At 44.8% G+C, this 18,482-nt stretch overlaps 1 protein-coding gene across 1 annotated transcript; it reads right to left on the minus strand.

Annotated features, from left to right (window-relative positions):
* Positions 1 to 10,832: 10,832 nt before the first annotated feature.
* TALDO1 (transaldolase 1) lies at positions 10,833 to 18,204 on the minus strand. The gene is made up of 8 exons (XM_027458614.3): positions 17,987 to 18,204; positions 15,147 to 15,270; positions 14,598 to 14,705; positions 13,802 to 13,933; positions 13,180 to 13,355; positions 12,832 to 13,029; positions 11,708 to 11,853; positions 10,833 to 11,065 (listed from the first exon to the last, which is right to left on the minus strand). The coding sequence occupies exons 1-8, from the start codon at positions 18,081 to 18,083 to the stop codon at positions 11,033 to 11,035; spliced, it is 1,014 nt and encodes a 337-aa protein (XP_027314415.1). The 5' UTR covers positions 18,084 to 18,204; the 3' UTR covers positions 10,833 to 11,032.
* Positions 18,205 to 18,482: the final 278 nt, after the last annotated feature.

Consider the following 18,482-nt stretch of genomic DNA (forward strand, 5'->3'; position numbering starts at 1 on the left):
CCCCGTGCTCCTTCCTTTCTTAGGAGGATGAGGGTGGCACAGTTAGAAATCGTTCTTGCCAAGAAAGCCTCAATAGTTGTCATCTTCTGGTGCCTCGTTCATTAATGCTACCCTGCATGCTTTCCTTGGTAGGATTTATCCCCACATGGAACAGGCTGTTGCTAAACACTTTTTCTCCCTTTTTCTTCACCTTGCATTTTTTCTTTATGTGAAGCCAAGGTCCAACTCCGAATTGTAGCCAATTCTTTCAAGTTGCTCATGTCCAATCTTGGGCAGTTGAGTGAGATTTAAACAGCTGTGCTGTCACCTAAGGTGAGTTCAAGGAGCTCCTTTGGTCTGCTTGTGGGTTTGTTCTGGCTCCTTGATCTCCTAGATCAAACTGCAGCAATATAAACTGGAGCCACCTATCCCTGGGAATGAGGGAACAGGGCTTGTACTGTGAGGGTGCTGCAGAGATGAGGCTGAATTCCTGCCTTGTGCACAACATCTCCAATCATCAGTGCAACGGGATGCCAGGCTGAGCATCAGGCTGCAACTGGGCGATGCAGACTGTAGCAAGGCAAGTGTCCCCTCTGCTTTCTAGAAACGCTACATCTCCTAAGGCAATTTTGCCTGGAGGGTGCTGCAATTGTGTGAACTTTCCAAGACAAGTCAGAGACCCCTTTGCAGATCCTCTGCATGATCCAAACACATCTGATCCCAGACTATAACTTAGACCCCAGGGGTAAAGCAAAAACAAAATTGTACAAGTCATAATAATCATAAGCTTTGTTCCATTATGCTGAAATCAAAACTGAGCAGCAGGGCCTGCCGTGGCCCTTGACAGCCCTCACGCTGATGGTGCAGTGGCCACACAGCACACGGAAGCCTGGCAGGGTCCCCTGCAGTTTCTGTTTTCCCAGGACATTTGCAGATGCTGTGCAGATGTCCTCTGTGAAGCCCCAGGAGTACAACCCTGTGGAGCCCAGGACCTTCAAGTCCCTTATCCTGCAGAAAGGCTAGAAAAGGGCATCAGGTGCTGAGGGTCATGGCAAGCTCATGTCGGTGCTGGACTCCTCCATGGACCACAGAAAAGCAAACCAACCCTGCCATCAGATACGGTCATGAGTTGCTTGCTTGTTCTTTTCTTTCTGGACACTGATGAGGCTTTATTATTATTATTTTTTTTTCCAGAGAAGTTTTCTCTTTGAACACATATGCTGGATCATAAAAATTCTGTACGATCTTTCCAAGACTTCCAAGACTTTCCAAGGCTAAAAGGCCTGGCAGCTTTGTAGAGAACAGCTATCAGGGAAGGAGCCTGCCCCTGCCTCCTTTCCAGGCATCACCTCAGCCCTCCACAGATAAGACATCAAGTCCCCAGGCTGGGAAACACCTTGAAGTAAACCTGCACGTCTCTATGGGTCATGTTTTTTGTAAGAGCAAAAGAGACAGGGGGAGATCAAGCAGCAGTTGCCAACCTGATGAAGGGTTAAGAGCATGGCCAAAGCATGTAGTAAAGGGCTGGTAGACTCATGGATATTTGGGGAAAAAACTCCTATGGCCTCTGATGACATTTGTTGCCAATCCTGCATTTTATGACAGCTGTTTTGTGGCATTATTGCAGCTCAGAGCCAGACACTGTGCAGGGGCAGAGTGGTGCACAGGCAGTCCCTTCCCAGACCTCAGCTGAGTGTGCTGCTGGGGCTGGCTCAGTTCCTTTCTCTCGTGTTCGCAGGAGGTTATTAAATTTTATGTTTTCTTTTATACTAACAGATATTTTTAAAGGCTGCAGAAAAAGCTGGGAGACAAAATGTTATATTTGATTCCAAACAAAAGGAATTCTGGATTTTTAGTTCCATTTAGCCTGCTTATAGTAAGCCCCTAATTTATTTTCTCATAGTTTTTATTGTTTTGTGTGATCTTTTCAATTATGTGAGCAAAACAGAAATCATTCATTTCCCAGCTGTATTCTGTGCTCCCAAGCTAAAATGTCTGCACAGTCTGTTAAACAAAGTTTCCTTTTTACTGGGGTCTTTAAAAAAAAAAAGTTATATTTCTACTACTTATTTCACTGCCTAAGAACTACAGTGGAAATAAAAGCTTAAAATGCCCATATTGATCCCTTGCTTAGGTACTTGCCTGAGCAAAGCCTGCTGCTGTTGGAGGCTCTGTAACTTTAACAAATGCTTTTCTCCTGCAGCAATGCTCCAGGAGTCAGGACCTCTATGCACAAACACTTGCAGGATCCCACTGCGTGGGCCAGACCCCTGTGTATAGGGAAATACAACACTGTTTCCTCTTAGAGTTTGGGAATTTTGTCCCCATCAGGCAGAAGACTAATCTCAGCCCTTTGTGCTGACTCTTCTGGTGTGGGGCTGGGGAAGCCCAGGTGAAGCCCATCATGTGGGGAGCCCTGGTAATTCAGCTCAGGTGTAGAGCAAGTGTTTAAGGGAGCCTTCAGGGACTAAGGGTTTGCAAAGGCTTTGATGAAGGTTTGGCTTATGTATCTGGGAAGTGTCATTGGTTCTGGGTGAGTTTAATAATTTTTAATTCAAGTTTTAAAGCATGCATGTTGGTTCTTTGGGATTCATCCCCTATTGTTCATCCATACTGGCTGTGTCTGGAGGGTGAGTTTCAGCATTTCTAGGCTTGTTGTTATGACTGTGGTAGCTAAAAGCTTTTATGAGAAACATGAGGCATCTCCTACCCTCAGTTTCTTAATCTAATGAGGCTATAGAGACCTGGGCAGTTGCTAGAAGGAGTACATAAACTGGGTTCAGATGTGACCATGGGAGAGATGAATGAAGCCTGAAAAAGATTGTGAGGGCAAGGGTGCTCTGTGTGCACATTTTTCCTGCCTTCCCTTCCCCTGCTGCTACAGTTACTGTCTCTTGAGCAATGGTGAGTGCCTGAATGCTGCTGCTGGCCCTGGGCAGCTCTCTGACAGCTGCATGAGGTTCTAGGTCCTGTGGCTCTGCTGGTGGTGCGAGGGCACAGGGCACTTGCCTCGTCCAGGAGGCAGAAGGGGTATTTCTTGCCTCAAGCACGTAGAGACACCTTGCAGTGTCCCCATCGTGGCCTCAGGCGTTCAAGTTGTATGCGGGAGGGCAGTTCTGGGGAACTCTGGGGTTAGAGGAGGGCAGTGTGTGCTCCTTTCTCTCTGCAGAGTTTGTATTTTTTTATAAACCCTTTCTTTCCTGAACTCTGATACTCCTCCTCTGTGTGCCTTGAGGGGAGATCTGCTTATAGACTAAACAAAGGTGGATGAAGGATGTGAGAATCTTGAACTGCTTTAGGGTGGAGGATTATATATATGTTTTTGATCTTAAAATAATTGTTTGTGGTTTTCTAGTTATGGCTTGGTGTGAGTTAAGTGTGTGTGTGGCGGGGGGGGGGGGTGGCATGCTATTAATTATCTGATTTTTTTCCCCTTTCCCTCCCAAGAGCTGTTTTGCTTTGGAAAGGAGGAATGGGTGTTTCCAGAATGAAATTTTTGAGAAACATAACAAAACTCCAGAAACAGGTGAAAGGGGCTACTGTGAAACAATCTGAACTACCTATAGAAAGTGCTGCGCTTCCGTTTTGTGCTTTATCTTCCTGCTTTGCTCTAGAGGTTTCAGACCTTGTCTTTTAAAGTTGAGTAGAAGTAAGCTGAGGGACTCATCCAGGTTTCTTGCAAAATGTCTGTTTTACCTCCAGGCTGTGAAATCACGTACAAGGCCCACTGGGCTAGAGGATAGCTTTACAAAATCTGTTTCCTTGGGTTCTGCCCCCTGCTTTTACGTGGAGACAGAGTCTTATCTGTGCCTGAGCTTGGAGATGTCTGATTGTGCTGATTCTGGATGTGTGTTAATGGGGTCCTATGACCTGAGCTGCATTTTAAAGGGTAATAATATATATATTTTTCTTTGAGTAACACTCTTAGGTGTGTGTGGGGGGGAAAATTACTGTTCTTCTCTTTCATCTGAGGGCAATGAGATGAGAGCTCAGAGAAGCTGTGGATGCCCCATCCCTGGAGGTGCTCAAGGCCAGGTTGGATGGGGCTCTGGGTAACCTAGTCTGGTGGGAGGTGACCCAGTCACAAATGAATTAGTTGTTAGACTAGATGATCCTTAAAGGTCACTTCCATCCCAAAAGATGCTATGATTCATGATTACTACTGTTAAGACCTCATTTGTGATTTGGAACTGGAAACTAGCCAAACTCAGCTGCTTGATCCTATTATGAATGTTTCCAGTCCTGATCTGGTGTTCTTGCTGCAGCTCCTCAGAGGAGCAGGCAGTTGTTTTGGATTTCAGCAGAAATCACCCTCCCTGCTATAGAGGGGCAGCAGGGAACCAACCTACAGCTTGCACTGCTGCTGAAACCTCTACATGTAGTGCAGAGATCTGTAAATGTATGTTTCTGCATTGTGTGGCTGAAGTAAATTCATGGTTTTTAAAGGAATAGGAAGAAATGTTTCCTTATGGCAGGGAAGGAGATAACAGATAACTTCCCCCCACCTCCCCTACCTCACTCTGCCTAGGAAATGCTTTGAAGCTGGGAAATAATTTGGTTCAGTGCTATGCCAATGAGCACTGGACACAGATGTGATCTGAGCTGGGAGGAGTGGGGAAGAAAGTGAGTGTTGGTGTAGCTTAGGAGCAGATTTCTAGCAACTGGTGTAAAGGTAAAGCCCTTCCTGTTCCCTCACTAAATCTTCAAAAAGTAATCAATTCTATTTCTAGTTTCCCTGTAGCTTGAGTAGTCCTGGCAGACAGCAGAAGCCCTCTGTGGGAGCTGAGAGCTCAGTGCCACGCAGCATCTTGTCCCTAGCTCATCACTGCCCTAAAACTGCTTCCTTGCTCAGAGCTGGTGTTCTGGGGATTTGTGAGTGTCTGTGGTAGTGGCTTGAACCATCCCTCACCCAGCTGCCAGGAAATGCCTGGGGCTGTATACTAGTGATTAGCACTCAATTTGATTTCAGTCCTGTGAGAGGAAATCTGTTTATGGGAGGAATGTTCTGCACGCCTTGATGAGGTGCCTTCTGGAATCAATTATCTGGAGTCTGCTGCTGATGTTGCCTTATTATTCGACTGCTTTCAATAACGACTGTCAGCGAGGGCTGGCAGCTCTGGTGCTCTTGCCTACACCAAGAAGTGCACAGAAGGATGTGTTAGTGCACCAGAACCCACCTGCTGTGGTTTCACCACTATGCCTGCAATACCTGCTGAGCTGAGCAGCTGGAACAGGGCGATGAGCTGTTTTTTTTCCTCCTGTTTCAGGTGATGCAGGGTCATTCAGCTTTCCTTTTAGCCCTGCTTCATAATTTTATTCAGGGAAATGTCTGTGGTTGACTTTAAGCTTCAACTCGACATCCTCATTTTTTTTTTCTCCATAAAAGCTCTGCCCTGGCATTCCCTAAAGTCATTAACGACAATGACTTAAACCATATTTCAAATCTGTGATGTGAAACATCAACACATGAGGCAAAACATCTACAAAAAGCAGTTGAAGTGTGAATTGGTTAAAGAAATAACCACCAAAATATCCATCAAGATCACTACATCTGTCTAAAGGCACATGCTGTGATGAGACCAAGCCTGCCTGAGAACCCCTGCACCTCCTGTGCCCTGTCACTGCTGTCCTCCACGGACTTATTTCTAGAGATTCTTTTAGGAGAGCAGCACAATATTAATATTTTTTTGGATTGCTGCCACTGTTGTTTCTCATTTCCTTGGGTCTTGCAGCAGTTGAGAAACCGTGGAGGACCTGGGATCCTGTGGGTTTATCAAGGAACAGCATATCCTGTGGCTTCCTCAGAGGCAGAATTTTGCTGTGTTGTGAGTGTATATCATATATCAGTCCCTTGTACATTCGGGAGAGCTGGTATGGGGGAAGTGTAAGCTCAGCTCAATGTACTTCATGGCTCTAGGTGTGGGCAGCTGAGGCACTGATGACTGTGTCACTGCATGACCCCAGGTAAGTGACTGGAGCCACTGGAAGATCTCCCCCAGTAGAGAGGAAATCTGACTTCCATTGCCACATGAAGTACAGAGGCAAAGAAGGGTTTGCTGTATTGTCGTAGCCCTGTCTTAGTGATAAACTTTATCCCATTTATATCAATTTGCTTGGCTCCTGGTGGATAGGCTAGGATAGGTAATGTTCCAGGCTTGCTCTGTGTGTGTGGTGGAGCCTTGGCTTTTGTTCATCCCCCCATCAGGGATGCTGGCTGCCATTATCCTTCTGTTTTTTATTTATATTTTGGCATAGATCCTGATTTATATTTTTTAATCTTTCAGGGACAGGATAGACCCATGTACCCTATATGTTTTATTGGTTTATGGTACGTGAACGTGCAGGAAGAAGTCTTTAGGATCAGCTGTAAAATGTGCCTCTCCTTATGTAGAGAGCAGTAAGCAGCTGAGTGGGCAAGCCTCATCCCAAAGGATGCTCAGCCACCCGATCCACAAGCTTGTCAGAAGTTTAACTGGTTTCTAAAAAGCACTTGAGCTGAAGACTGAATTTAACAATAAGTTAAGAAATGCACTAAGTGTGCTCTCTTGCTATTGCGAAGGCCCATCTTTTATTTATTTTCTGTGGAAAAACCTGGGATCACTTGAAAAATTAAATGATGCTTTCTGTCTCACATCTAAGTGCCGTATGACAGGGTAATAACCAGCGATCCCATGTGCTGTCTGACTGCCTGTGGTCTCAGTTTGAAGGGCTGACAGCTTAAATAGCCTAATGAAGGTTTGGAAACCAGCACTGCTGCAGTCTTACAGACAAGGAACTAGGACATGGAGGTAGCCAGCTCTTCCTGTCAAGTCACTCAGGGAGGCTATGGCAGAGCCAGGAATCTCATCCAAATCTCCTAGTTACCTGAGCTGCTAAATCAGGCACTGCTTCCAAGGGGATTTTGGAGCTGGAGGGAGGCTTCTGCTGAGGCTGGTGGAGTAGAGCAGCGACTGAGGAGCTGTTTTCTGTTTTGAGGCTCCATTTAAGCTGCTTCAGAGCTAGCTCAGAAGCAACAGAGGCAAAAGCAGCCTCTTGCTTCAAATCAAAGCTTGGGCAACAGCACTGAAAGCTGTGCCTCACCTCAGGTGGGAAATCTTCCAAGTCTAAGTAGAAGAGCCTGGGGAGGGGTTACTCTTCCCATGGCATGGAGCTGTGGCACTGGTTTCTGTTTCTGCCACTGAGAGTCTGGAAGTGCAGTTTACAGCCCTGCAAATCCCATCTTCGGTAGTGGAATAATGAGAAGCAATCCCACGGTAATGTAAAAACACCTGACAATGGAACAAAAAGAATTAATGTGATGCTCCTCAACAGCAGGAACACTGCCCACTTCTGGGAACCTTTATCTCAGGAGGGGAAATCTGCTCTTGGTGATGCAGCTGAGAGATGTATTCACAATTACTTGTGGGCAGGGAAAGCAGTGTGCTGGTGTTAAGGCTGTACCAGCACAGCAGCACAGAGCTTTTCAGGTGCTGTGTAGGTCCTAATTCTGACCGTGCTGCTGTCCATGGCACAGATTAGAAATGTGATGTACAGCCTGCACACCCATGGGGAGGCTTTTGCCTTTCAGAGACCTTGCCAACGCTAGTGAGCAATCTGTAGGGTGCTGTGATGAGCCACAGGAAAGATTCCTCTCTGCTTTCCCAGCTTTTTCCCTGAGTAAGCATCCACTCTCCCCTGAGCTGTCTCCTGGCTGCTTGTAGCAGCGTGCGAACACCAGGCAGCTGGAGAACATCTGGAACCTGCTGTGAAAGCTGAGATGACAAATGTGAGTCCTGTGTGGTTTCTGTTTATGCACACTCCTTGCTGACAGTCCAGCCCTGTGAAAACACAGCTATGTCTGATGGGTCTGGGGCGTCTGTTAGCTCCCTGAGTCTGAGCATTAGGATTTGTTAGCTGCTGACCAAACCAGAGCTTGCTGGGCAAAATGGCAGGGCTTTACTGGGACCAGCGGAGCTGTTCATCTAATGTTGAAGCAGATCTTCCCCTATAGGCTTTTAACTGGCATAAGGGAGGTGGTTTAGGGTGCAGATGCTGGGCAGGGCAGTAGCAGGCTGGCTGAAAACAAAGGCTGCTTAGGAGAAAGATCCATCCATGGTTGTAACAGGAACTGGCTGAAGCTGAAATGGGGCTCAAAGTCTCTAACAGCCCAACTCAGCAAGCCCCCAAGTTCTGCATGCCTGAATTCTCCCCTTGACATGGTGCATAGCTGGTTGCTCACAAAGACGTGTAAAAGGTAAAGGGATCAGCAAAAATGACTCCTGTTGATACCAGAGCACAGTTCAGACAGGTCCTTCTGTGCTGCATCTAGAATGAAGCTGTGCGGAGTAATTATGCCTGAACCCTTCCACCCGTAAGAACGCAGTAGTGGCCTAAAATACCTGCTAATTCTTTTGCTAAGAAGTCAGGTGTTAAGACATGCTTGCTTTTATGTAAGCTGTGGATGACTGGATATCATTCTGCTACCTATGTGAGGTAACAGCCTGTGGAGAGGTTACCATCTGTCAGTGAGCCTGAGGAAGAAAGACTCTTGCTTTTCAGGGAGACCAATGGCAACTGCACAACCTTCCCTATAGAGCAGTTTGTATTTGCCTCTTGTACAGCTCCAGGTCTTCTTGCTCTTCAAAAAATGGGATACTCAAGCTCTTCATCTGTAATGTTGCATGTGTTTCTACAGTTTTGTTAAAGTAGACTTGTTGCTGTGGGGAAAGTTTGTTGTTGTTGTTTGCTGAGGATTGCCATCCTACCCTGCAATCTTTTCTGACAGTTATTCTGACAGGATTATTGTAACAGCAGTTTTTAGAAAACATGTTTAATTCCCTGTGTATGAATTGTTACCTTTCAGGTGTCATCTCTGGTTTGCCATGGTCTTGCAGGTATATAATGTCTACAGTTAGCAATTGAGAGATTGACAACCAATAGTGGTGTGCAACTTTATTCAAACTATCCCAGGGAATTTGTGACTGGATGAAAGCTTTATCCACTGTGAGGAAGTCATAACTTACTTTTATGTATATTATGTATAACATACTTCTATGTATTATGTCTGTTTATGGCTGGAAATAAATTTGCTTGTTCTGGAAGTTGTGATCTGCTAAAAAGCTGGGGATCTCTCCTCATGCTCTGGGACAGAAATCAGATGGTTTGAGAAAGTGAAATCCAAACAGCCTACAGCCTTGGGCAGTGGCATCTCTGCAGTCCTTTAAGTTCAGTTTCAGGATTCAACCATTCTGTTTTTAAAGATTACAGGGCTCTAAATCACTGTACTGGCACTTTATGACTTGCAGCAGTAGGTTGGACGGCTGCATGGCACAGCGTAGGGGGGTGTGGGCAGGGTATAAAGCCTTTAATGCTAGCTTGACCTTTGAAAGGAGGAAAAAGAGGCCACCTCCCTCCGCATGCTTTCTACCATGGCCTGCTTCTCACAGTTGCCTGCTGCTGTTGAGAGCAAAGGTGGCTGGAACCATCCTGTGAGGCAGTTTCATCTCCCCTTGATAGCCTGGCACTTTTCCCAGTCCTGTGCAGGCCACATGCAGCACTATGTAGACATGTCTGGCACAATTCTACATCTGGTTTGTGAGCATACAATTATCTGTCAGTTTAGTTGAAACAACAGCTTCCAGTTTGTTATGGCAATGTTCTGACAAGACTGCTGAAGTGTCAGGCTGATCTTACTGACCCCTTGCTCCCTTGGCTTGTTTTTCTTGTGTTATTCAAGCAGGATATTGCTTGTGTATAACTATTATAGCCTTAGTGTTTTGTTTTTTTTTTTTTTAAAAGGCTAAGTTCAGGCCACTTGATAAGGAAATAGTTAAATGTGTCTACATACAGACAGGAACCTCTTGACTATGCTTGATGGAACTGGACCTATATGAATCAATAAGATATTTAATTAGTCTTCACAAAATATGCCATGAAATGTAAACAGATGCATCCCTACTTAACAGAAAGCCCTGTAATGGGAAGTGCTATTCCTCAAAGGGAGACTGATGTACAGCTCTCCTTCTTATACAAAGAAGGAAGCTTAAAGACAAAAAGGAACAGAGGGAGTAATACAGAGGGTGTGTTTTTAGTGGTTTGTGGCTTCTTTTTAAGTCATCTGGGTGATAAGGTTGGCAGCAGTTCCCTAACTGTCATAAAGAAATACAGTAACTTGCTCTAAAGATGATACACAAATGTGTAACACTTGACTGAAACAAAGCTGTAACAAACAATCTTGAGTTATATCCACATATTCATTTTGTCAGTTCAGATTAAACAGTTAAAAGTTATTTATTAACTGCTTTGGAGACTTAGCTATCTAGTTTTGAAAAGGGTAACCTTCAGTAATATCACACAAGTTGTAGCTTATGCTGGTGTTGTAATAGCAGTGCCATTTTCAGCTTCAATCAATTGCACTTATGCTCTTACCTTGCCCTGGGCTCTTAGGCAAGTGTTTGACAAAATCCCTAAAAACTGCTTATGATGCTGTTTTTCTGTTCCCCTGACAAAAAATAATAAAAAAACTTTAAAAATGCTTCACCATTTTTGCCAATCAGTAAATTGCTGCTGCCACCTTAGTTGCAGAGAGAAGACAAATGACTGGAGCCATTGTTCTATTGTACATGTGTTAGATAAGAGTACTTTTGGGCATGTACCATAGAGAGTGGAAAATGGGAGATTTGTGGAAATCTGTCTTTTTTTTAAGTCACTGTAAGATGACATGAAAGAAAATTGCTTTCTTAATGTGTTAAGTATAAATTTACAATTAGGAATTTAATACAATCAGTAATATCAATATTCTAGTAGAAATTGAACTATCATGTCAGCTGAATCACCTGATTCCCCCTGCAGCAGTGAACACATTACAAGGAAAGTATGTGTTAATTGGCATGTATTGACAAAAGTGCCACAAAAAAATTGAAGTTATTTGTCCCTTTGCAAATTGATAAAAAAGCATAATACAGAAATCTATGCATACACAGCATAAGACTTTTACAGGTAAGACATTTGTACATCCATTTAACCTCTGGTGATCCACTCATTCAGCCTTGACAAGTCAGGAGAATTCTGACTCCTACTTTCCATTTTCAGCACTGAACATTCGCTCCTAGAAAGAGAGAAGTGAACAAATAAGTGGCAGTTTGGGAACTGCGCTGTGCTTTAGTAATGTAAGTTAAGTCACTGTTAAGTAGTTGTCAGTCAACAAGGGCCTAGATGACATAATTAGTGTATTCCTACCCCCCAAAGCACAAAACTCAGTTAATCCCATCTAAAAGACTTGTAAAAGGTTTCTGTCAGTGTAGGACATGTCCTAGCTTTACTCCTATCTGTGCTTGGTGCCTCCTACAAGGAGCACAAGCATGTACTATTTCTAACTTACTCTCTGAAGATTATTGATGTTAACTGTCAGCAGTGATACCAGTCTAGAATTAGACCTTTCACTTAGCGAATAGTGTTATTTTGATTAGCTGCTACTCTAAACACTGCCGTAGGCCTAAAAAACAGGTGTGTCTATATACACCTGGCATGAATATAAACTTCACTGCATCTCAAAAATAAAGAGTTCATTCCATGGAGGTGTCCAGTCTACTAGCTGCTTGTCCTACATAACATGTACTACCTGTACAAAACTTGATCAGGCTTGCTGACACATTCCTAATCTTCTGCCATACCACAAGCAATTGAGGGTTAGCTGCAGTACTTGAAGGAACATGAGAGGTGGAAAGAGGCAGTATGACATAGCACCTACCTTTAACATTGTCTCCAACTTTATTGCATCTGCAGCAAATTTCCTGATCCCATCAGAGAGTTTTTCCACAGCCATTTGGTCTTCATTATGGTGCCAGCGGAATGCTTTCTCATCCAGGTGGATCTTCTCAAGATCACATGCCTGAGCTGCACAAGGGAAATTCAAAAAGAGACAAAATTGTATTATCAGATTGCTATCAAAAACCATAGGTATCTCAAAGTTCTGTCCATCGACAACTGCTGAAAAGTTTCAAGTACTACTTTCAATGAGACTTGCTGCATGAACACACTTTGGGCTGTAAGACTGAGAGTGTTCCTACACTGTGTTCTGAAAAAAGGCTATACAGAAATCTGTCTCCCTTAAAACACAGTGTTCATAGGTATGCTTTTATCTTGTATCTGCTTCTGAATGGCACAGTACTTTCAGGCCTATTATCAAGAATTATGCAATGGTCCTACCACAGCAAGATATTCTAAGCAAATATGCTGAACAATTAAGGCTTTGATTATTTGGCAAGCACCTAACAAAAGCTCAATTGATAACGTGCCTACAAGCTAGCTAGCACCCTGTAAGCAGCAACCCATGACAACAACTGTGCAAATCTCATCATCTGGGTTGAGAAGAAATGTTTAAGTAAGGCAATGGAGAAGCAAAAGCAATGGGAACATACACTCAGAACTACTGTGGCCTAGTATCAGTAGAAAAATTATTCTTGCATATTACTTCATTTCTAAAGTTTCTGTAGAAAAAAACATCTTTCAGCATGCCTAGAGCTAACAATTATCTGATACAGTATCAGCGTAATGATTAAACCCTGTTTGGCATCTCTGTTAACAATCAGTAAAAAGTCATCCCAAATATATGAAGTTCCTTCTCTCCCTGTCCTCTCAGGGGAAGGTGCTCAAAACCCATCTTAATTCCAGTTAGCATACTCAGACCCAAGACCCTAAGGAACTATGTATAAGCAGTGGTGGTAGTACAGTAACGTGACCCTTTTGGGGAAGGGTCAACATTCAGTTTTAGAATGGAAACTGGCAGCATAGAGCTGAGGGGAAACGCATACTCTTAATGCTCAAGAAGAAAAGGAGTCAAAGCGAGCCTATATTATGTAGAAGTAGACTTACCATCTTTAACGCTGAGCGTGGGAGTTAGCTTGACATGCTCTTTGCTGAGCTCTGCCAAAAGCTTGGGTGAAATAGTGAGATAGTCGCAGCCTGTAAGCGCTTTTATTTCTCCCGTATTTCGAAATGAAGCACCCATCACAATAGTTTTGTAGCCAAACTTTTTGTAGTAGTTATAGATCTTAGTGACACTCTTCACTCCTAAAGAAGAAAAATTGGTAATTTTCAGAATAATTCATTTGAGGCACAAATAATTATTTAGAACACATTGAAAGCTATTTGTTTCACAAGGGGATTTTTAGAAGTAAACTGCAGTTCAAAGGAGGAGCTGGGGGGGAGGGGGAAGCCTACCTGGATCCTCTGAAGGTTCATAGGTTTTCTTATCTCCATTTGCAACATACCAATCCAGGATGCGTCCTACAAATGGGGAAATCAGAGTAACCCCAGCTTCAGCACAGGCAACTGCCTGGGCAAAGGAGAACAGCAAGGTCATGTTGCAGTGAATCCCATACTCTGCTTCCAGAACCCTGCAGACATAGGCAGGCTTAAATGGCATTTTCCTTACCTAATAAACTTACATTCTAGCAATGTTAGTAGGTTAAACTATTGATTTCTTGACTTTATAAACTGTACCACATCTCTAATTAAGCTTTAAAAGTGTAAAGGTAGCAAAACAAATGTTTTGCACTACTGGTGATCTGTTTAATAGTGTTTCCTAAACCAAATGCAGATGACTTAACACAACATTTCAGGAAACTGTTTACAAATGGCCCAGCCCTTGTATGAACAAACTTTTCCCAATTCAGCAGGAAGCTTCAGTATAGCACCACACTTGCTAGCTGTAGCCCTGGCAACAAGTTTCCTGGTGCAGTGCTTTCAAAACAATACTTTGTTTTATGTGTAGAACGTGTTTAAGTGGCCAAACAGCCAGAAGCATACTATGAATCAGCATACCAGGAACAGAAGTACTTACTTGCCGGCCTGGATTCCTTCCCATGTTGAAGAGAGCTTTATGAGAATCCGATCTTTACCAATTCCTGCTTCCTTATAAAGGTCAATAAGACGCCGGGCCCTCTGAATCATTCCTTCCTTATCAAAGGACAACCTTTGGAACAAGAGTAGGACTTCTTAAGTTTTATTAAAAAACACTCTCCAAAAGAAACAACATTCAGAACCACTGTACTACGTTAACAGAATTTATGTACTAGTAGCAGGTTTTTCTTCTCAGAGATACTTCCTTGACTGTCAAGTAGCCATGACGCAGCACTGCTACTGTTTAATTCGGAGAATCTGGAGTTCGACGTAACTTTCTCTGACAGTTATATTTTCCTCAAGTTTTTCCATAATGAATGTAAAGTCACTTCTAAGGCTCAGCTTTTACAAGGAGCACATCGACAGACAAATCCTATGCAAGTCACTAAATAAATTGCTAAAGCAGATCTCTTGGAAAATTGAGGACTATCACACAAGAGAATGAGTAAAGTTCGAGGTATGTTAGAAGCATAGGGTTTCCCTTGACTAACAACCAGAAGGAGGACAACAAAGATCAGATCTCTACATTACTTGTTCTTATGAAGTTTTGTCACCAAGTTATAACAAAGTCCTGATCAAGCAAATGAACTGCAATTCATTGTCTAAATATTAACAACACAAGCTCCTGGTACTCCTGTAACAGTGAACTGTCCAGTCAAGAACATATTTCTTCAGCTCACATCATCCCTTTTTGTAGGCACAAATATACAGGGTAACCCAGAGGAAAGAGAGCAAACCTTGCATCTACTTCTGTGGACACGCGGCCAGGTATCCTCTTCAATATTTCAGCTCCAAATAATACAAAAAGTTTGTCACAAGCATTTTGTATTTGCTCATCTTCTGACCTAAAAAACATGAGAACAAAATCATTTTTTATGGGGGAGGGTAGCATGTTCAGTACTTGCCACTGATTTCAAGATCAAATTTCACAGTCTGTTTAACATTCAAATAACCACTTCTGCTCTGCTCCATGTTTGTTCTGCTCTCTGTGTACCACCAATAATATTAGCCTTCAGACACTATTTCCTATTACGCTGTCAACTCAGGAATGTTTTCTGGAGCAGTCCTAGAAGGCTATATGAGAACTGATAAATGGAGATAAACTGAACCTTGTAACAAGCAGCTTTTCTTTAGGGTTGAGGCTTTCTGGTACAGGAGATAAACCTACAAGCACGCAGGGGGAAAAGCCCTCGTATGTTGCTAGTAGCACTAAACACTACTTGCATAAATGAACTGTCTTAAATATAGACCTACAGGGGGGAGGTGAACAACAACATTTTTCTTACCCTCCAAGTTTTTTTCCGTATGCAACTGCATCATCCACAAGTTTCTGGTAAGCTGGCATCTGAGCTGCAGCTAGTATCAGAGATGGGTTTGTGGTGGCATCTAGGGGCTTATACTCATCAATTGCTAGGGAAACAAAAAGAGCTCATTTAAAATATTAAAAGGATTTTGCTCAGATATGTAAAAATGAAAACACTTATGGTTATAGGGTAGTTGTACTTGTGACAGGTCAGACTAGTATATGGTGATGTTCAAATATCACTGTCTGAATGTTGGCTTGCATCAGAACTACTGCTATAAGGCTAACAGCACCGCAGCAATACAACAGAGCAAAGCTTACTCACTACTTCAGGCATTACCCAAAAGAAATAAACTTGTAGAAATGACAGATGAAGAGAAGTGATACTAGACCTTCATGTCATATTCACCATCATAGCTGATGGTGAATATGCTGAATTACAGGAATTACAGGAGAAAGTAAAGACAAAGAAATCTCTTCCCTTTTAGGGCTAGGCATTTGGGGGTTTGTTTGTCTACAACTGTTAGAGCAAGAGAAAAAGAAAAATTCATTTGTCAAAAAAAATGTTAGTGTCTTTTAGCATTTTAAAACTTCAAGTAGTTGCAGGTAGGTTTTTTTTTTTTTGTCAGGTCTTATAAGTTCCTTATACTGCCAGGCTGCCTTTTGTATGTAAGACGTTTGTATGTTTGGCTTATCCTAATCCCTGGACGACACCTATTTCAGGTGGCAGCAGTTGTTTACCAAAGCAGGCTGTGACTGTGCATTGTCAGGCCCTAATCAGAGCTGAGCTGCCCAGCATGCCGGGTCTGACTCAGCAAACGGGTCAGTGCCTCTGCAGGCCCTTCGGTGACTGCTGCTTACAAGCCCCAGAGAGTCAACCAGAGCCAACACAGCTGAATGTCCAGAACAACAAAATATTATCAGCTCCTTTTCCTCTGCATTTCTGCCTGGGGATTAAAACACAAGTTAATAGAATATGACGGTTTTTGTAGAAATAGAAGAAAAATATTGTTTTTTTTTTTGTTTTTTTTAAATAACATCCCCATGGGCAACAATTGTGATCCTGGAACAAGTTCATGCCATATAAACACATCTTTCAAAAAACACTAATTCACAGGGATGCTGCTCAGAATAAAGTGGTGCATTTAGAAAACCATGTTCTGAAGCAGATGCACAATTTTAGAAAAGTGTATTTTTGACAGCTTATTACATTTCTACAGTATTGAAGTAGTTAAAAGAATGTTATGGGTTTCTGGCAAGATGCATAAAGTAATCTCACTAAGCCTGTCACCCATCCTAAACAGGACAATTAAGCATTTCAGGCAAGAAACTGCTATTTTCCCCTGTAGAGGGCTAGGTAGGTATTCCAGTGGATGTTGAGGACATACTGGTAATGATACGGTTACTCAGTATTTTCCAGATGCCGGTTCAATGTGAGGGTAATGTGGCTGATGGAAATGTTTCAAAAAAAGTGGTCTTGTGGGAAGCAGCCTGTATTTCAGCTGCCCAGTACAAGCTTTTGCAAGGGGGCAGCTGTGACTGGCGTGCCACTGTGAGTACAAGGAGACTGTGCAAGAGTAAGCATGGGCTGGTGCGGCTTGCTTAAAACTGCAAAGTTATTGCAGCTGCTCCTGAATCAAACCACCACTTGGTGCAGATATAAGTGAGGTCGGCAGTTGGTCTCTTGCTTTGGGAACTGTTCAAACGAGCCTCTTTTCTTACAAAGCGCCATACAGACACATTTATCTAAGATCCTCACAATTATGTTAGCAACAACTGCACTTTAATTAGCAGCAGTGTTTAAGCAGAACAGGGAGGGAGCCAGATGTCACCCGAAGCCTTGTTTGCACAATAAGGAAGATCCACAGGTGACAACAGGCAGTCAGAGATCAACTGCAAAAGCATTTCAAGGAGCACGTTAAAACTTTCCAGCAGGCAGCTCTCAGCCTGCTTACTGCCAACACCCCTCTGCTGTCACGAGGATTCTTCATGATGCTTTTCTGAAGCCAGGGCAATGCCTTAAGTTCATGTCATTTCACCACACGCTGGTCTTTGACAAAGTTTGTTTGTTGCTACTCCAGGGCAGGTAAACCTGACGAGGCTCAAGCTGTCACTTACTGTTCCTGACTGCCTTCGTTTCATCTGGACAGAGGCGTGTGAGTGCCCTGCGCCCTTCAGGTGCTGCAGCTGTCTGTGGTGCCAGTCAGAAAGGAAAATAACATTTCTCTGTAATGTTTCGCTGCAGGATGAGGCAGGTTGGAGGCAGGCGGCTGCCTCAGGAGGGGCGGCAGGGCAGGACTCGGCCCTGTGAGACCCTCAGGGAGCTGCGGGGCCGGGCTGTGGTGTGAGGGCGCCTCCTCGCCAGATAACGAAGGCCAAAAACCAACCCTCTTGCATTATTTTATTGCCTCACGGCTGCTTTGCTTCCGCCTTCTGAAGAAGGGCAAAAAAAAAAAAACACCAACACCCCACCACCACCACCCAACCGCACACAGCGGCTATCAGAGGAGCTCCCCCCGCCTGTTAATTAGCAGCGAGCCCCCGCAGACCGCCTGTTAATTACAACAAGCCCCAGCGGATTGCCGAGGGGCTGCACCCGGCGGCTCCAGGGAGCCGGGGTCTCGAACCCGCGACCCTGGGGGCGCCGGAGCAGCGCACCCGGCGGGGGGCAGCGCGCTCCCAGCCCCCCCCACCCCCCCGCGGTGGTTCGCTCCCCCTCCGCCGCTCGCCCCCTCGGCCGGGCGCGTCCATTCTGCGCCGCGGGGGGAGGGACACGGGGGGGTTGTTTAAGAGCCGCCGCTTTTTCTTCCCCTCCACCCTCACCGTTGAAATCCCCGGTGTCGGCCACCACCGTGGTGTGGTGCTTGAGCTGGTCCAGCGCCGACTCCATCTTCTGCCGCTTCACGGGGGACACCGACATGGTCCGCGGGGCGGGGGGGGGCTGGCGCCGGCCTTTAAGGGAGCTGCGTGCCCGGAGGGAGCCGGCCTGCGCGCGCACCCGCCGCTCGCGCCCGACACCCGCGGTCCCGGCTCTCGGGAGAGGTGGAGCCGCCCGCCCGGCCCTCCGCCAATCCCGTCTCGGGGGGGGGAGTGCTGAGCCAATCAGAAGCGCTGTAACAAGACGGACGGTGGCCAGCGAGAGGGAAGGAGGGGCGAAGGGAGGGAGAAAGCTTCTGATTGGCTGATTTCGCGGCTCGGGAGGGCGGGAGCTCGTCACCTTGGCGACGGGGGATGCGCCTGCCCTGAGGGGTGAGGCGCCCTGTGGGCGCCCTGGGCCCCCTCTGTGCCCACCCTGTGCCCACCCTGTGTCCCCCGTGTC

This window comes from Anas platyrhynchos, chromosome 5 (genome assembly GCF_047663525.1).
Source record: "Anas platyrhynchos isolate ZD024472 breed Pekin duck chromosome 5, IASCAAS_PekinDuck_T2T, whole genome shotgun sequence".
NCBI classification, from domain to species: Eukaryota; Metazoa; Chordata; class Aves; order Anseriformes; family Anatidae; genus Anas; species Anas platyrhynchos.

What these genes read in the sequence shown, in the direction of transcription:
- TALDO1 (XM_027458614.3), bottom strand. Translation starts at nt 18,083, where the DNA reads ATGTCGGTGTCCCCCGTGAAGCGGCAGAAGATGGAGTCGGCGCTGGAC. An exon ending in TCCACAGAAGTAGATGCAAG is followed by an intron (nt 13,934 to 14,597) that starts GTTTGCTCTCTT and finishes CTTGTTCCAAAG; the next exon opens with GTTGTCCTTTGATAAGGAAG. An exon ending in GAAGGAATCCAGGCCGGCAA is followed by an intron (nt 13,356 to 13,801) that starts GTAAGTACTTCT and finishes CTATGTCTGCAG; the next exon opens with GGTTCTGGAAGCAGAGTATG.